The following is an 18,104-nucleotide window of genomic DNA, read 5'->3' on the forward strand; positions in this document are numbered from 1 at the left end:
TAAAAGCAGAAGGGCTGAGTAGAACACTTGGCTCTCCATATTCAACAATATAGCAGTATCAAAGACAGAGACTGAATAAATTAAAACAAGTCAGTGTGGTGTGTTTTGGGGTTGTTTTTAATACCAGGCTGGGGTTTGTGTTCCATTTTATTGAGCACACAGCTCTTGTTGGTAGTGTAAAGTGGTATCTCGTTGGTATTTTTATGAATGGTATCCTGACAAAAATGCTAATTGTGAGGAAATTCATGCAGGGATAATCCTTTAAACATGATAGCTGGAGGACAGGTTTAGCTAAGTCTTATTGCATCTCATTTGGGCTCACTGAGGGTTCCTTTGTATGTTCTTGAAGAGGAGGGATAAAAGCTAAATCCTTGGGAAATGACCAGATGTGCCTATACCAGTAGACTTATGTCTGTAGTAGGCCCAGAGGTCATGTTAAACAAATACAATTTAGAATTAAAAAAAAAAGAAAGAGGCTATCCCTGTGGCTTTACAGTTGCACTCTGCTACTAGCTGGGAAATAACGAGTTCTGAAATCAACCCGGAGTTTGGGAAGCCCCTGCGTGGTAAAAGCCAGGTTTGTGTGGGAGATGCTGCCCCCTTCTTCTGCAGAAAGAGGGGTGGCAACTGCAGTGCTCGCACAGTGCTCCCTGCTGGGGGATCTGCAGATCGCTGCCCGGAGCAGAGGAGGGCTGCTGCTCTTACCAGCCCTGTCCGGGGAGCTTCAGCTGGGAGATGTGCCGTCCGGGTGCCTGCAAGTTCGTCTGCTGTACAAGGCAGTAAAGCACAAGCGGGTGGCTCTTGCGCAAACGTTGTCGGCTCTGTTGTTAGTTGAATTCGTATTTGCCAACCTTCCTCTGTTCTGGTAGTGCTAAAAGCTGGCTCAGAGTGCAGCTGCAGAGTTGGGAAAAATCTATTTCAATTAACCTGTGCTACTAAAACAATACTGGGTTTGTGTTCTGGCATGGGGCTAAGTCATCCCGTGCTGCTCTTTGCTTAAAATGAATGTCAGCCCTGATGGGACTTCATTCAAGCCAGGGTGTAGATACATTGCAAAATTACTGTCACATGCTGCATACTTTCCCCCTGCACTTTAAATTACACAAAATTGATCCCAAACCTTTCCACTTGCAGTCAGATTCCTTTTTGCTCTATCTTTCAGTAATGATTTTATTTCTATTTTCACATATGACTTAGTGCTAGTTTTAAATTGCAGTACAGGAATGGAAACCCCCCCAAAGATGGTACTGGTTCCTGGAATGTGGCTGTGAAATATAACCCAGGTGTTTCTACCTCAGTTCTAGGAATGCTGAAATCCTTACACCAGCTTCAGGTTGAGAACAGGAGGTTAGAGGAGCAGATCAAGAATCTGACTGCTAAGAAGGAGCGGCTTCAGCTGCTCAATGCACAGCTTTCAGTGCCCTTTCCAACAATCACTTCAAACCCCAGCCCTTCCCATCAAGTGCACCCCTTTCCAGTGCAAGCAGGTAAGGAGAGTATCAAAGTATCAGAGACATTTGAGCATGTATTGATACGAAATGCCTGTTCCATCCACCTGTGCCGCCGATGGGAGATGCATTTGCCTGTAGGATGAACACAAACTTTGTATTCGTGGATGTGTTTAAACCCCAGCTGGAACCATTATGACTTGGTTCAGTGCAGTTTCTCTTTCACTTCTGCCTGGAGCACATCTGTTTGAATCCCCAGTTAGCTAAAATGTTAACTCTTCAGCAGTTGCTTGAAGGTTGACTTTACATTTTCTGTGTTGAACTTCGGCATGATTTTGAAATAATTATTCTGAGTCTTTTCACATGTTACAGGAGTTTAACCACTGTGTTGTTGTTGTTTTAAACACTCACTCTAGCACCTAGCACTGATTCCTTGAACAGCAGTAAAAGCCCTCATCTGGGAAACAGTTTTTTACCGGACAATTCTCTCCCTGTATTAAATCAGGTAATTTTGATTCCTTTCTTCTACACTTCAACTTGTTAGGAGTTAACTCATCATAGGCCTTGCCTTGTGCTGTTAGGTGAAATTTTATGCAGCTGAGGGGGTTTTGTTGTTTGTTTTTACACCAGGAGATAACCTCCAGCGGACAAAGCACCAGCAGTTCATCAGCTCTTTCCACTCCACCACCTGCTGGGCAGAGTCCAGCTCAGCAAGGCTCAGGAGTCACGGGAGTTCAACAGGTCAATGGTGTGACAGTGGGGGCACTAGCTAGTGGTATGCAGACTGTAACCTCCACCATTCCTGCAGTGCCTGGTGTGGGTGGAATAATTGGAGCGCTGCCAGCCAGCCAGCTGGCAATCAATGGGATTGTAGGAGCTTTAAATGGGGTCATTCAGACCCCAGCAACAATATCGCAGAACCCTTCTCCTCTGGCTCACGCAGCGGTGCCACCCAACGCAGCGCATCCCCTGCCAACCACCTTAAATAACAGGTAAGGCTTTGCTGATGGAATGGTGTTCCTGGCAGTGCCTGCTGCTCTTCAGCTCAGCTCTTATTTTTTCACCCCTCTTACTCAGAAGGTGCTGGGTTTCCTTCCTTAGCCTGTAACTCTCCAAATAGCTTCTGCTCCTCATCTGGGAATGAAAAGAAGAAAGCATTTAATGGAAGCACAAACAGTCAAGTTTAAAGGAAAGAGGTTTTGTCTTTAGCTTTGGGGAATCCTGGTGTCCATTTATTCATGGTTTTTCATCAGGTCACATTCCCAAACAAATGGAATTATGTAAATGTGCTTCAGCTCGTGTTGCAGCTCGAAAACAATATTCTCTGTCCTGCCAATTGTTCTTCCAGGATTAAAGGAGCCTTGGCAAAGCTACCATTTGTTGCAGTAAGAAGGGGGAGGGGGAGAAGAACAATATATGGTCATGGAATTAAAGGTGTAATAGGCATAACTAACCAGGGTGGTAATACACTGGCATGGTGTCTGCTGTTTCTGCCTTTGACTCCAAAGAAATGAGTTTGTCAAGTGGTGTTCCTAAGGAAGTTTTACAGGGATAAAAAGATCCATGCTTGAGGATTGCTAACAGCCCTTCCCCAAACCCAGGTATCCTCAGCAGCATAAACTGCTGCTGCTGGAGCTGCAAGGCAAATGGGTAACAAAAGGAGACAGCTGCTTCCCGGGAAGGGGAGTGGGCTGCTTGGGCTGGAAGGGTGCTGGGACAAGAGCGGAGCCTGGGCTAACTCATGCTCCTGGCTCCCCTTCCCCCCACCCCTTGTACTGCCCTTCCCTTAGGAAGGAGAGCTGGGGTTCTGTGCAGAAACAAGTACCTGCAAATAGGGGGAGTGGATTCTTGCCTTTGAAGTCGAGTTTATTTGTGGAGGTGATGGTGGATCGCCCATGGCAAAAGGCCGATGTGGTTGGAGTGATGCAGGGGATCCCTGGTTTTGTAGGTTGTCTTTCTAGTGTCTTGCCTTGCAGTTGCTTTGGTAGCTCCCGAATGGTTGGGTCCCTGTTGTGTGGCATTGCTCCAACAGGCTCACCCAAGCTGCTGCTTTCAGGCATGTCCTCTTGGTTTGATGTGCTGCTGTGTTTTAACTCGGGAGGTGATGTTTTTCCTAGTTTATAAGCTAGGTGATCCTACCACTTCATTGGTCATGTTTCATGTTTTAATGAGAAGTTATCTCCTTTAGCAGAGGTCCTTCTCCTGAAAACACAAGAATTTTGTGTTGCTCTCCCCAAAAGTGTGAGGAGGAATGAGACACACCAGACACAGTCAATTACATTGGCCTGGTGTGTGATGCTTTCCCCTTGGAAGTGAAGCCAGAATCCCCTGGTCGTGCTGCTGCTTTCTCAGATGATTTTGTTAAGATTATTTATTCCTGACTCTCTATACTGCAGAAGGTAACCCTGGAGTGTGTATCCTAGAAGTAGACTACTCCAGTTCACACAGGATACTGCAGCTAGTACCCTGTTCAGTAGGCTCTCATCCTGACTTCTAGCACAGGCTGGAGTATTCAAGTGATTCACAGCGTTCTGCTGCAACAAGCTTACGATGTACAACTCCACCAGCATTCCCACTCCTCTCTCTGTTCTTGTGTGATCTGTTTGTATTCAATTTAAGAGAGTACAATTCTCTGCTTTCCTGAGCAAACCCAGAGGATTTGCTGGGCCTCCTTCCATTTGAGTTGTTTCACAATCGTCCTCACTTTGTGTGGTTTCAGTATTTCAGTTGTGTATTTAGAGGGAACACGTGCAGGCAGAGAAAGCTCTAATGCTAGTTGGTGCCAAGATGATGTTAATGATGACTTGGACATTCCTCATCCCTGTTCCTTCCATTACAAACGCCTCAGTGAAAACCAGGAAAAAGCTTTTCTGTTCCTGGAACTGAGTTGTGAGGAGGCTCTGGGATGACTGAAGAGGGGGAAAAGCAGTATGTTCTGCTAGTTGAGATTGTTGGTTCTGGAACTCCATGGAACACCATTTGTCTATGTCACTCTTGAGTTCAGTGGCAACTAGGTGACTCTTTAATGTCACCTGGCCTGGGTCTCACTGCTCTGTGGGAAAGTTTCATGGTAGCAAGCAGAGGCAGGCACAGGGCTTTGCAGCCAGCTTTGCTCTCCAGGGCTTGTGGGACTGCCTGGTGCTGATCGACTGTGGTGATGGTTACAATCAGTGTTGGCAAGGTGATGGAAAGCCCTGAGTGCTCAGCCCTGCTTGCTACCTCTTGTGTGTTGTTCTGGCAGTAAAAGACTTACCAGATGTTCCTGCAAGTTGCTACTTAGAGCAAGCTTCAGAAGCTGCTCATTTTCATGTGAAAACCAGCCAGGTTCTATACCAAACCATGAAGTCATCTTTGTGCAGATTGACCTTATTTATGTGAGCTCTTCAGCACAGGGAGGTGAGAAAACACCGATTTGTGCTTTGCTGTTTGGGAGAGTTTCAGGTTGTAGGTAAAAGAGAGACTCCATTGATCTGGCAGAGAAAAACACTCAGCCCTGCTCTGGGAAAAAGGTGGCTTAGTACAGATGGCTGGTGATTGGAGGAGAAGGACAGGATTGTTTCTTTACACCCTGGCAACCAGAGAAGACTGTAGGCTGGAGAGTTTCATATACCTTTTAATGAGGAGCTAAAAAGGATTAGATTTACATTCCAAGCTGATCTGGTTTAGAGAAAGCTCTACGGTGAAATCCAGTCAGCTGCCTCTTCTGGGCAGCTTGGGAGCTGCAGCCTTTGCTCTTCTGCAGTTAGGTTTTGTTTCAGATCTCAGCTGCTGGCTGAGGAGATTTTTCTTTCTTTCAAGGGCCAGTGCAGAGCAAGGCAGAAATGCAGAGAAAGGATAAAGAGAAGGGACAACAAGAGCAGAAAAAAAGTGGAAGTGCAAAGATAAAACATGATCCAGGAAAAGAGGAAGTGGGATAAAAGAATAAGAAAGCAGTGGAGAAAAGTGATTTGAGTATAGAAGAATACAGCAAAAGTGAGGTGAAAAGAGGTGGAAATAATGTTAATATGAGTAAAAGTGATGGCTCCTGTTGCAGTGGTTACAAATATGTCTGATGTAACTGGATTTGAAGCTGTTTGGATTTCAGAATTTGTTAAATGTAAGACTGCTGAGTGTCATTGAGAGTCAAACAGATGCACACAGTTCCAGCCTGTGTTAAACCCCAGTACTGCCCTCTCAAACCCTACAGTGCCTCGGGACTCGGACTGCTTCCTGACCAGCAGAGACAGCTTCTGCTCCATCAGCAGCACCAGCAATTCCAGCAGTTACTGAGCACCCAGCAGCTCACATCAGTAAGTGTGCTGTGAATCTCTCCTCTCTCGTGTTCTGAGGCATGGATGAACTGCTATCAGTCCTAGGAATGGGTTTTGTCAGTTGCTTCAGCTTTTTTGGCGGGCCGTGCTGATTCACTGCAGAGCATTCCTGGGCTGGGTGCGTTGCTAAGAATCCTTCAGTCCCAGCCTCTCCCCTGTGAACATGGAGGCTTGTCTCTCTCGGCATCAGCTGTGGACACCATACCTTGGGACCATGTGTGGACTCTAACCATGTCCCAAGCTGTTCTCAGACTCCACCAGAGCTCTAACAAGAGATTTTGGGGTATCATCATCAGCTGTCTTTGCCCTGCCTGGCAGTTGTCACACAGCCCATTAGTAACTGGGGTAACTAGTTGTGGTGCATTGACAAACAGGGGTTGGTGTTCTTCTGAGAGAGGCCTGAGAGTCAGCAGGCTTTGCTGAACTTCTGCTGAGCTGCTGATCTCATTCTCTTCCCCTTCCCACAGCCTCATGGAACTTCAAGTCCATGGGACTCGATGGGATACACCCACGGGTGCTGAGGGAGCTGGGGAGGAGGTAGCTGAACTCCTCTGCCACATATTCCACAAGTGCTGGCAGCCCAGGGAGGTCCCCACGGACTGGAAAAGGGGAAACAAAACTCCCATTTTCAAGAAGGGATGACCCAGGGAACTATAGGCCAGGCACTCTCACCTCTGTGCCTAGTAAGATCATGGAGCAGATCCTCCTGGAGGCACTGCTGAGGCAAAAGAATAACAAAGAGGTGATTTGGAGCAGTCAGCAGGGCTTCACCAAGGAGCAAATCCTGCCTGAAAGACCTGGTGGCCTTCTATGACAAGGTCACAGCATTAATAGATGAAGGCCAAGCAACTGATGTCATTTACCTGGACCTGAGCAAAGCCTTTGACACTGTCCTGCATCACGTCCTGGTCTCTAAGCTATGGATGGACCATTCAGTGGATACAGAACTGGCTCGAGGGCTGCACCCAGAGTGGCTGTCAACGGGCCCATGTCCAAGTGGAGGCCCTCAGGGATCAGCACTGGGACCAGGCTTGTTTAACATCTTTGTTGGTGCCATGGACAGTGGCATTGAGTGCAGCCTCAGCAGGGTTGCTGATGACACCAAGCTGTGTGGTGCAGCAGACAGCTGGAGGGAAGGGATCCATCCAGAGGGACCTGGACAGGCTGTCCTGGGCCCAGCTCTGCAACCTCATAATGTTCAACAAGACCAAATGCAAGGTCCTGCATGTGGGTTGGGGCAGTCCCAGGCACTGATACAGGCTGGGCAGGGACTGGCTTGAGAGCAGCCCTGAAGAAAAGGATTTGGGGGTGCTGGTGGATGAGAAGCTCAACAGGAGCCAGCAGGGAGCACTTGCAGCCCAAAGAGCCAAGCAGAGCCTGGGCTGCAGCAAGAGAAGCAGAGCCAGCAGGGCCAGGGAGGTGAGTCTCCCCCTCTACTCCACTCTGGTGAGACCCCACCTGGAGCACTGTGTCCAGTTCTGGAGCCTCTATTACAGGAAGGATCTGGAGGTGCTGGAAGGTGTCCAGAGAAGGGCCACAAGAATGATTAGAGGGCTGACTGTTCTCCTGTGAGGATAGACTGAGGGAGCTGGGGTGGTTAAGTCTGGAGAAGAGAAGGCTCTGAGGAGAACCTAATTGTGGCCTTCCAGTATCTGAAGGGGGCTACAAGAAAGCTGGGGAGGGACTTTTGAGGGTGTCAGGGAGTGATAGGACTGGGGGAATGGAACAAAACTAGAAGTGGGTAGATTCAGATTGGATGTTAGGGAGAAGTTCTTCCCTGTGAGGGTGGTGAGAGCCTGGCACAGGTTGCCCAGGGAGGTGGTGGAAGCCTCCTGCCTGGAGGTGTTTGCAGCCAGGCTGGATGTGGCTGTGAGCAACCTGCTGTAGTGTGAGGTGTCCCTGGCCATGGCAGGGGGGTTGGAACTGGCTGAGCCTTGGGGTCCTTCCAACCCTAACAATTGTGTAATTCCATGAACTTCATGAGTGTAACCTAAGTTAGCTGGGGTTAGGTCCAGAATTGCACTGACTGAGGACAGGGATGAGCAAGAAGCCAGGGAGGAGCTATTTTTGAGTAACTAATTCTTGACTCATTTTGATTTCCTCATTACTCAAGGAACAACATCAGGCCCTTTTGTATCAGTTAGTACAGCAGCAGCATCACCACCACCAGCACCACCAGTCTGAAGTACAGCAGTTGCAGATTACTGGAGGAGCACAGATACCCATGAACAATTTGCTGTCAGGCACCCAGGCCTCACCACTCAATGCAGCTACCACCAACCCGTTCCTTACACTCCACGGGGATAATGCAGCTCAGAAGGTGACAGTAAGTATACTTCTCACCTCGTTTTCAGTGCAGTACCTCCATCAGGTAGCTAAAAGATAGAGTAAGAAAGCCTTTCCTAGGCAGGTAAGGAAACAAGACACATTGTTTTCTGGCAAGGATGATCCACTGTGTTCAGCACTGGCCTGTGGCCTCCATCCCCAAGGCAGGAATTCCTTCTGGAAGGAGTTAGGGAACAGACTGCATTCTCTCAGGCCATGAAATTAAGAGAGAATGAAGTGAGGTAGCTTGTAGAACTTGTCAAAACAAAGGAAGACAAAGTTCCTGTGCTCCTTGGAGAAGACACAGTAGTGAGAGGAGGGAAGCTCATCCACAAGAGCAGGCAGGACTTTGGAGCTAGGTGTTGGTCCCCTCTCCACTGCCCACTCCCAAAGCCGCTGGTTAATTTGGGGGCACAGTGTTGGGGAAGGATTCAGGCAGCTGGGCTCTTATGGTACTTCCCAAACAAAAGGGGAGACACCAAACATAAGCAATGACATTTCAAGCTGCTTTTCCTGGGAACAGCTCCCCTCTCTCCAAACCCAGGAGTGGTTATTTGCCTTCAGCTTCGTGCAGGGTCGATGTCACTTTCCAGGTGGCTCTGTTGCGGTGTTGGAATTGCCCAGTGCAGGACTGGGTGAGACAATGTTCCTCTGGCCACCGTCAGGGCAGGGGGGGCCTGTCACAGGGCTTTGCTCAGGGCCTTGCCTTTGGTTAGAAATCTTCCCCATTTGTTCAAGCTCTGTCTGTAACCCCTCACTGCCTATGACCAGGAGTGAATGGAATGGAGACCCTGTGCCTGATTTGCATCAGAACAAACCCTTCCACATGCCACCTCCTTCTGACTTTAAGGTCTGCACAGTGAGACCTGGCAGCACTGGGGAGTGACAAACACCATTTGACACTTCCAGGTTTTGTACCTAACAGGGAGCTGTAAACCATTCCAGGAGTCTCAGACCATCTTTGGAACAAACCCCTTAGAAACCATTTTATTTTGAAATGGCTTTCTTCTTAATTTTAACTAAAGGTTAGAGCCAAGCCAGCCTGCAGTGGGCTGCTGAACTGCTGCACTCCACAAGGACTTCAAACCAAATCCTCTGCTGCCAGAAGCTGGGATGTTTTAATCTCATTTCCAGTTGGCACTGAATGCCCAGCAGATGAGCTGAGGCTTTTGCTGAGCCCTGTTCAGTACTTGCAGGAAGTGTTTTTGCAGCAGTTTATGGCCGAAAGCTGATGGTGGCAGAGGCAAAACAGAAACCAGGTTTCCATTCTGAGGGAGCAGGGTAGAGTTCAGCCCTCACCAGCAGGTGAAATGCAGCAGAGGTCACCAGCAGGTACTTGTCTTGACCATCATGAGGTTCTAAGGAGAGGGCAACAGCAAGTCTTGGTGGAATGAAAGCAGAGGCACCATTGGTGTGTTCTGATGTGGTGACCTTAGTATGAGCTGCTCCCATACAGAGTTACTCCTTCAGCGGTTCCTTCCCACTTGTTTACCACACTGGTGGTTTGCACTGCAGAAGCTAGGCTGTAGAAGCCCCAGTAAATGCACCTCACCTGCTCTGTCACTTGCATGAATTTGACTTAACTCTGTCTTTTATAATCTGATTTTTAGAAGTATTTTCTCTTGCACAGAGGCTCAACGATAAAACTGGACCAGTTGCGTCAGAGAAGAGCTGACCTTTGAAGGAGGCTTGAGACCTGCAGGGCCTGCTGCTCTAAGCACTTCCTCTGACTGCAGGCTGCAGCTTTCCTCTCTGCAGGCTGAAGAAATGCAACAAGGAACTTACTGCACAGCGAAGGGTTAATCTGAGGAGCTCGTTGGTAGGCTTTCATTTGCTCTCTTGTTGCACTAAACTGGATGTACTTAATGTCTCTGACTGTGAAGCAGATCAGCCTCTGCAAGCCCTGATTGTTTTGTCACTAGGATGGTACCAAGTACAAATTCCACCCCAGGAGAACACAGCCTTGACTCTTCAGTCTAGTCCTGTATGTGCCAGGCTGTGAAGCTGCCTGCAGTCAGGCTTTGCTTTGGTTTCAGAGCAGCAGTTGAAGAACAGAGCAGCCCCAGCCCTTCTGCTGCAGCTGCAATGTCATCTCAGACCCAGCTGGGAGCAGGGCTTGCTCTCTGCTGGTTCCTTTTCACACAACTATTTTGAAACCCAACATGTAAGGGAATCCACTCCTGAACTTTTTATTCCTTTCAGCTTCCTGTTGTTATATAGTGGGAGTTTCTCCAGAGTAAGAATTGCAGTATGGAATCCAAAGTTTATTACTTCTGGTGTAGGTTTTAGAGCCCTGAGGTTATTTTAGAGGAGCCAGTGTGGTTCCAGTGACAGTTTCCTTACCAGCTGAGCAGGCCAGCCTGGCAGAAGCAGGTATAGTGTCTGGCCTAACCCAAGTGCCTGTTGCTACCTCCATTTGTGAAATGGCTGCAAGCAGCTGACCATGCACTAGCCCTGTCCTTGTTAGCAGCGGGAGTAGTCTGTGTTGCACCAGCAGCCACCTTGTTCTGCCTTTCCTAGAGGTGTCTGTACCACTGTAGAGAGCTCAGGCAGAGTGGTACCTGGGTCCCTTTTCACTGATCAATTACCAAAAACGTGAGCATTTCTTTCCCACTGACCCTTCTCGGTGGTTGAAACGGGTGAAGGCGAGTTAGTGACAGCACTTCCCCCAGTGGCTGAGCCCCTGGCTGCTGAGCCTGGGGCGGCGTGGAGAAGGGGGCCGGGAGGGGCAGCAACCACTGATCAGCACTGAGGTGGGAATTGGTAGGCAAAAGCCCCAGCTGTAGTTAGACCTCCACTGTGTACTGACCTGGAAGAACACGTGAATTGATCCTGCAATATGTTTCTGAGTTGAACATTGCACAGTTCTTACCTCATTGCTGTAAATAAGGTTTTGTGAAGCTGTTTTTTTGTATTGTGAAGAATTCCTAAGAAAACATGGCTATTTTGGTTTGTAAGATTTCTAAGTAGTAGATTTAATTGAAAAAGTAAAGGGGGAGGGGGGGAGAAAATAATTTATTTTTCTATGTTCTGGGGGAAAAGGTTTTTTTAAAAGGAAAAAAAAAACAAACAAACAGAAAACTCACAAATGACTTTTGTAGATCCTTTCCAAAAGGACACCACCAGTGGCTTATTTTCCTGCTCAGCCCCCACTGGTGGAGACTCTGTATCAATTTGTACAAAAGGGCAGAGGGAAACGTGCTGTTATTTTGCCTAGGTGTAAAATTCCCGGTGTCTGAAGAGGTGTACAAAGCTTTTGTTAATAAACTTTTAATGATGCTTTGAGTGGTGTGCTGCTTTGTCTGCCTGGAGGGGGACGGAGCAGGGAGGATGGCAACGGCACCTGCCCACCAGCATCGCTCCTGGGAATGTTTGCTGCAGCTGCAGTGCTCTCCGGGGACATTTGCACTTGCTGGGCAGCCCTGTCCAGTTGCAGCCTGTGCCACAGCCTCGGTGGTTTGCTTACAGCCTTCCAGGAGGAGGGGCAGGGAGCTGGCAGGAGCAGTAGCCCAGTAGGCAGCTGTTGCTGTACCAGCCTCAGGGAGAGTGCTGCCATGGTTGGGGTTGGTTCTTTGCTCACCCAGTGCTTGTGCTGAGGTGACTGAGGCCTGTGGCTGGGCTTTCTGTGCTGTTTTCTGTCAGAGCAGCTCCTGCAGGAACTTTGCCTGTTGTCCATGGAGGGTTGGTGAACACACAGCTGAATCCTGGGCTGTAACTTGCCAGGCAGCAAGGAGGAAGTCAAGCTGTTACCTGCTGTCACCTGAGGATATGATGTGAGGCAGGGCAGTACAGATTTGGGCAGACAAGGGCTGTGTTGGGGCTTCCTCGCTACTGTAGCCTCAGGAGCAAGTAGCAGGATGACCACCTTGCCCTAGCATAGACCATGAGGATATTGTCCCAGCTGCTCCAGTCCTGAGGACTATATTATCTCTTGCCAAATGGTGACAATTTTTCAGTCCAGAGGGAGAGAAAGAGGCAAGCTCAGAAGTAACACCAGGGAACTGTGGGGCATCACAGCTGGGGGCATCACTAACCCTCACCAATCCATCCCGGTCAACAGCTTCTTGGCCATTAGGGCTAGAAAGAATTCCCTGCATGCTGGAGGTAACTGACAAATGTTTTGTGCTACCCAAAGAGGCTCAGAGGACTGAGCATGTGTCTGCTGGCTAAACCCAGGCACCTTTAGGACAAGCTCTAGAGCTGCTGCCAGCTCAGCAGGGTGGCTCTGCTGAGCATTGACTGTCAGTCAGGGTGAAGAAGGAAGTGTCCACAGCACCTGTGCTGGGCACCCAGCCATACACCTCAAACTGCTAAACATGAGAGGTGAGAAAAACCCAGTCTGCCACCATTAGTCCTGCGTGTCCCTTCAGCTGGAGTCCTGGGCTGGGGGGCTGCAGGACTGCTGCTTTACTTGTGGACCTAAGCTAAAGGCACAAAGTGCCTGGTGCACAGCACATAGCAGGAAGTCTCCTCCTTCCAACCTGAGCAGTAGCACAGCAACCAGCAACAGTGGAAGGGCTCATGGCTGGGCAGTTCTTTATCTGAGAGGGGCTGAACACTGGTGTCCAGCTCCTGGTAAGATGGAGAGAAGCAAAGTTGGAAATGTTAGTGAGACTGTCAAATTCAGGGCATGCTTAAAATCCTGACTTGTTAGGGATTGGTGCCAGAAACCCAGGACAGCAGCGGCCCTGATGGAGCAACAGTCAGCAGCAGGGCAATAATGAGGAGGGCAGTTCTGACACCCAGACACAAAGCCAACTCACCAGCCCTTTGCAGACCACATCAAAGCAAGTTCACATGAGGGGCAGATGCAGTCAAACCCAACCTTGCTGCAGTGCCTGTGCAGATCCTGACATCAAAGACGATGCTCTGTGGCCCATCTGGCACCGCTCCAGCAGAAGCTGGCGCTGCTGTCCCTGGGGAATGCCTCTGATGCCAAACCATCCACACAGGGCCCTGGCAGCTAAGTCCCTGGCTGCTGTGCTGCCCTCAGCTGTGTCTGGGCACAGTGTCACCAGAGCAGCACAGCACAGCCACGCTGCACTTTCAGTCACAGGCCTTTGAACTTTCTGCTCCTTTTGTCACCAGAGTCCAGCTATAGTGACAGCAGTGACAACACAGCTCGTGGCTTACAGGAGCCAGCTGATTCTGGGTAGCCTGTGACACTTCCAGTCCTGCTTCATCAGCCTCAGCCCTTCAGGCTGTGCTAGCAGGAGCTGCTCTTTCAGCAGCATCCCTGGGTGACATTTAACTGACAGGTTCTCTGGTGCCTGTTTTTCATAAGCTGCACTAAGATCTCACTGTTGGACCTACCTGAGGAGAGCTCTTTTAGAGTCAGACACTCAATGTTTCCATTGTTCTCAGACCCTCTCATCTCACAACGAGGTCACATTACAAAATCTCCCCTGAAACTTTAATGAATTCATACACTGACAGCTGTGAAGTTGAGAATCACAGAGAGCTCCAGGACCTTACAGCACCTGTTTGCCTTTCATCTAGCCCTAACCTCACCTATATCAGAGCACCACCGACCTTTGTAGGATCTCAGTCACATTCTCCTCACTTGTGCCTGCCTGTCAGGCTCCAGTTTTACCAAATCCTTGGCACTTTGGGCTGTGCCCTCAGCATGGTCCAGCAACGCTGCCCTCTCTGGTCAGGCTGCCACAAGTGCCCCTTCCCATAGTGTTCTGCCTGTCCCATCAACACGGACATGCAAAGAGGCTCCAAACAGACTCAGATCTGACTGAGGTAGGTGCAAGTCATGGGAGAGAAGCTCCAGCACAGACCCTCTGGGACTGAAAGCTTTTCATGCACAAAGTCATAACAAAAAGGCACTGGGAACTACAGCTCACAACTGCCCAGGGAAGGAGAAAAAGAACAATCCTTTGCTGGCAGACAAACATTAACATCACTTAAAGGCAGTCTGCATTCTGTGCTCAAATGGAAGGTGGGGGAAGTTTAAATGCCAAGCCTGGAGTGACCACAACACTTCCATGGCCACAAAGTTTCATAGCAAACAGTTCTGGTGGTGGACACCAGCACCACAAGAAAACAAAGCTGGGTCATGGTTTACCACTTCTCCAGTGAGCATCAGCTCTGACCTCAGCACAGACTCGATCCACTGCTAAAGGGGCCAGCTGTCTCATCACAGAGAAAACTCCTTGCAACCCCAGGAGAGGACCCTGGGAGGCCCTGGAGGTCTTGACTCTTGCTCATACCACCTTCAGACCACAGCCAAACACAAAAGCTGAAGCTTTGGCTGGGCAAATTCCTTTGGCCCTTGAGGAACCAAACATGAAACACCACTGAATGGGGCCTGGCTGAAGCTTTCAGTACTTCACTACAAGAAGGATTCCTCCTAGACAGGGATCTCTGAGCATCTGGTGGCAGAAATTAGATCCACTGATGCTGGACACTGACTCACATTCCTCATCCCCTCACACCAGCAGCCTACTCATTGTGAACCACCCTTCCAGTTCCAAACCACCAACTAATACATTTCCAAGCCTTTCCATGAGGAACGAGAAGGCAATAGGGAGAGAATCCATCACTTCACTTCCATCCAGGCCTGAGCAGCACCTGTGATTAGGCACTGACAGCCAGCACTGCAGGTACTCAACCTGAGCAGTGTGCCAGGATGGCCACAGGCAGTCTGCCCAGCCTTTAGGATTGCCCTTCAGATAAAGTGTTTGTCAGAGCACTAAGGCTCTAAGCCTCTCAGTGTGAAAGTTCTTAAAAACACACAAAAATTTCTTACCTGGTGCTCATCCTTCTGCCTTAGGCCCCATCTGAAGTCTGGGACAGAGAAAAGCTGAAGCAGCTGGGCAGGCAGAGTGTAATTCCTGCCACGCACAGTGGTGGTAGAGCAGCTCTTACACATCAGGTGTTAAAGATTTCCTGTGCTGAAGGTCTCAGAGTTCTCCCAAGTCCTTTTCACATTTGCCACTGGATTTCCCCCACCAATAACTAAACTGCTTCTCACTCCAACAGGGCCTGTTGTTATTCACAGCCCCAAGCAGACTGTAGCAGCTCTGCACTCACTGCCTTGGGGAGACACAGATCACCCAAGTGCAAAGCTCCCTTCTTACATGCTTGAAGATTTCTCTCTCTAGGGTATAGCAAATACCAACAACTCCTTCTGCCCTTCCCAGCAAATCAGGCTTTGCAGACTCTGGATCATTCCTTTGTTCTCTTCTGGATGGTCTGCATCTTCCCAGACTGATCTACTGAACTGGGCACAGCATTCCAGGTGAAGCCTTCCAAACCCTGAGTGCAAATGAAAGGTGACTTTTATCCTCACAGGCTCCACTCCCTTTGGAAGAGCAGAGAGAGTCCTGCTGCCAGGCATATTTTAAGGAACAACATGTCTCCATTTGCTCGTGGTCCTCTACCCCAGTCCTATCTGCTCCACCACCGAGTCAGCATTCACCCAACCATGGCAGCAGCTTCTCACTGCAGCCATTTCAATCACCTTGCTTTACGGTTCCCTCACCTCTCTCTGAGGGCTCTTACAGCTCTCTGAAGTTAAGATTTCCTGGCATCTCTTGCAAACACCTCATTTGATCTCACTCAAGACTCCTTCCTAGGTGCATCAGTGGCACAGAACCAGAGTCATGGATCCATTAGCACACAGAGATCCAGAGCACAGCTTCTGAACAGGTTTAGTTTCCAGCGCAGTTAACCGGAGAAGCTCTGGAACAGAATTGAGATTGGTTATTTTGTGTCTAGCACACCCCATGCTGCCATTGCTGTTACCAACTACCATCTAGGTGCAACCAGAACCAGCATCAAAGTGTTCCCGTGGGCAAAGGGGCACACATGGAACTCTGACCTTCCCTGGATTTTGATGGGAACGGGATGAAGTGTTGTGAAAGGCTGATCGGTCGAAACCAAGACAATTGGCCAACAGTTCCTGGGGGCTTCCACAGGAAGTTAGCAGATCTTCAGCCACCAGCCTCTGATTTTTCATTTTAACTTTGAGTTAAAGCTCAAAACCTTACTAGAATCCTGGCATTCACTCTGAACTGGAGTGGTAGATAATACTGTCAAGACGCCCTTCATGTTTCTGGCAAAAGACACCACTCACTGAGCAGATTTATTGCCCTCCCTTACAGCCCCACCCCCCACCTTCCTTCCAGCATTTTAAGTTTTGCAAGGATTTTCCCCCAACTATGAGAAGCAGAGGAACAAGTAAGGATTATTCACTTTTCTTCAGATACAAAAATCAAACTGTATTTAGTGCAAGGTATACAAAAAGCCCTAAATAGAACTCTTGGCCCAATAAAGGCAGCTTTTAAGCCTTATTCTGTACTTAAAACTTGCTCATGAAGTCTATGCCTTCTATATCTTAATGCCTTTAGTGTTCTTACCTATTTTGACTTTGGCAAAGTCACTGCACTATCAGTATCCCTGTGGGGCTGGTAAGGAGCCTGCAGGGCTGGTAACAAAGGTCTGGTACTGCAGGGCACACAACCTTAGGTGGAAGTTAAGGTCAGAATTACTGCTGCTCTCTAACTACAGCCACAGCGACATTCCCAGTAGCAGCAGATGTGCTCAGATGGGTATGGTCTTGGAGTTAGAGCTGCAAGAAAGCAAAACTGGAGTGCAGAGCTCCATTAATCTCATGCTGAAACAGTTTCTGATCAGTTCTCTTTTCCAGAACAAACTCCTCACATTCTGTGCATTCATTGTATCCAGCGTGGGTTTTCCTGGAGGTCCACCCGTGTTTAAATACCTTGCTGCCACTGTCAGACCTCGGCTGGGGCAACTCTCCAGCACACAAACACTCCTCCATCCTTCAACACACAAAATCAGCATGACAGTAGAAGATTTATTAACACTTTCTTTTCCTAAGGCACATGATGTATAGAAATACTGAGGTACAAAAATGCAGCGGCCTGCACGTGAGCTTGAAACCCCAATCTGGCAAAGGAGGGCTCCAGGTCTTCTGCTCAGCACATTCAGCTTCTAGCCATTTTTCTCTTCTGTACCAGTTCAACAAGCAGCTTGTATCTCGCTATGCAGTCCTCCTGAAAGGGAAAACAAAAGTGTTCCTTCAAGGCTGGCATTTTAGTGCTGCTTTAACTCTACATGTGCTGCCTCGCTCCAGCAGAGGAGTTGGGTGCCAGGGGTTGGGGGTGTTTGGGATGTCTTTCTGGCTCAGGGGTTTGCTTTATTTGGTGGGGTCCTTTTGTTGCTGCTTTGGGGGTTTGTGATTTTGTTTGTGGAGATTGGCTTGGGTTTGGTTTGTTAAGTTGTGACTGAATTTCAGGAGGAGAATCTAAGTGAGGAGCAGATTAGAAAAATGAACTTGGCAAATTCTGTTTCTTAATGGGTAATTAGAGTGCAGAACCCCCAGCAAGCAGCTGTTTCTTGCCAATGCCTGTGAAAGCAGTGGTTGAACAGCTGTGCTGCAACATCCATTTCAGAACAGTTACTCTGGTGTGAGCCATGCTGCAGATGGGTTCAGAGAAACCTTTATGGTGACCAACACAGCCCCTAACTGACACCAGAGACTGCTGAACGGCTTCAGAGAAACACTCCAAGCCCCCAGCCACATTTCCTGCTCCCTCAACACTGTCTGGCACAAACAAAACAAGGGTTTTTCTGAGCTACAAGGACGAGGAAGCACAACTAAGCTATCACAACTCTAAGGAGATCTAGCACAGGACCTACTCTAGCAGTGCCAACACTACTGAAATAGATGATACTTACAAAAAGAGCATGGGACAGAGTACTGAGCATGTAAGACTTGCAGGTGGGTTACTCATTTTGTTTGTTCATTGAGATGGGTTGAGAAAGGTATTGCAAAAGTGCAAGCAAAGCGGCTCACCAACATTTGGTTACTAACTTTGAATCAAAATTTGGCTTAGGATCTAATTTGTCCTGCAACTGAAGATCTGAAAGGCAGAGGAGAGGTAGGTGTTTTAAATGAGACAGGAGGTAGTTCAGCAACTTCTGCAACAGACAAACTAATGAAATGAAAATGTATTTCAGATGAACCCAACAAACATGACAGTAA

General features: G+C 48.6%; 2 protein-coding genes across 7 annotated transcripts in view; one reads left to right on the forward strand and one right to left on the reverse strand.

The window, feature by feature from the left end:
- MLLT10 (MLLT10 histone lysine methyltransferase DOT1L cofactor) overlaps nt 1–11,071 on the forward strand; it is a 121,174-nt gene extending 110,103 nt beyond the window's left edge. For 4 of the 5 annotated variants that reach the window (XM_009909063.2, XM_054171182.1, XM_054171183.1 and 1 more), the window contains 6 exons: nt 1,299–1,487; nt 1,865–1,953; nt 2,079–2,440; nt 5,635–5,737; nt 7,872–8,084; nt 9,714–11,071. In XM_009909063.2, the coding sequence (XP_009907365.1) occupies nt 1,299–1,487; nt 1,865–1,953; nt 2,079–2,440; nt 5,635–5,737; nt 7,872–8,084; nt 9,714–9,758 (1,001 nt within the window). In that variant the 3' untranslated portion in view covers nt 9,759–11,071. Of the gene's footprint in view, nt 1–1,298; nt 1,488–1,864; nt 1,954–2,078; nt 2,441–5,634; nt 5,738–7,871; nt 8,085–9,696 lie in introns of all 5 variants that reach the window. The other variant, XM_009909062.2, reaches the window with a different exon arrangement.
- A 5,837-nt stretch (nt 11,072–16,908) lies between these two features.
- Nucleotides 16,909–18,104, reverse strand: part of DNAJC1 (DnaJ heat shock protein family (Hsp40) member C1) — a 113,035-nt gene continuing 111,839 nt past the window's right edge. Inside the window, exon 12 of one of the 2 annotated variants that reach the window (XM_054171369.1) lies at nt 16,909–17,112. In XM_054171369.1, the coding sequence (XP_054027344.1) occupies nt 17,044–17,112 (69 nt within the window). In that variant the 3' untranslated portion in view covers nt 16,909–17,043. Of the gene's footprint in view, nt 17,113–17,524; nt 17,983–18,104 lie in introns of those variants that run through there. The other variant, XM_054171368.1, reaches the window with a different exon arrangement.

Source organism: Dryobates pubescens, chromosome 21 (genome assembly GCF_014839835.1).
Source record: "Dryobates pubescens isolate bDryPub1 chromosome 21, bDryPub1.pri, whole genome shotgun sequence".
Classification (NCBI taxonomy): domain Eukaryota; kingdom Metazoa; phylum Chordata; class Aves; order Piciformes; family Picidae; genus Dryobates; species Dryobates pubescens.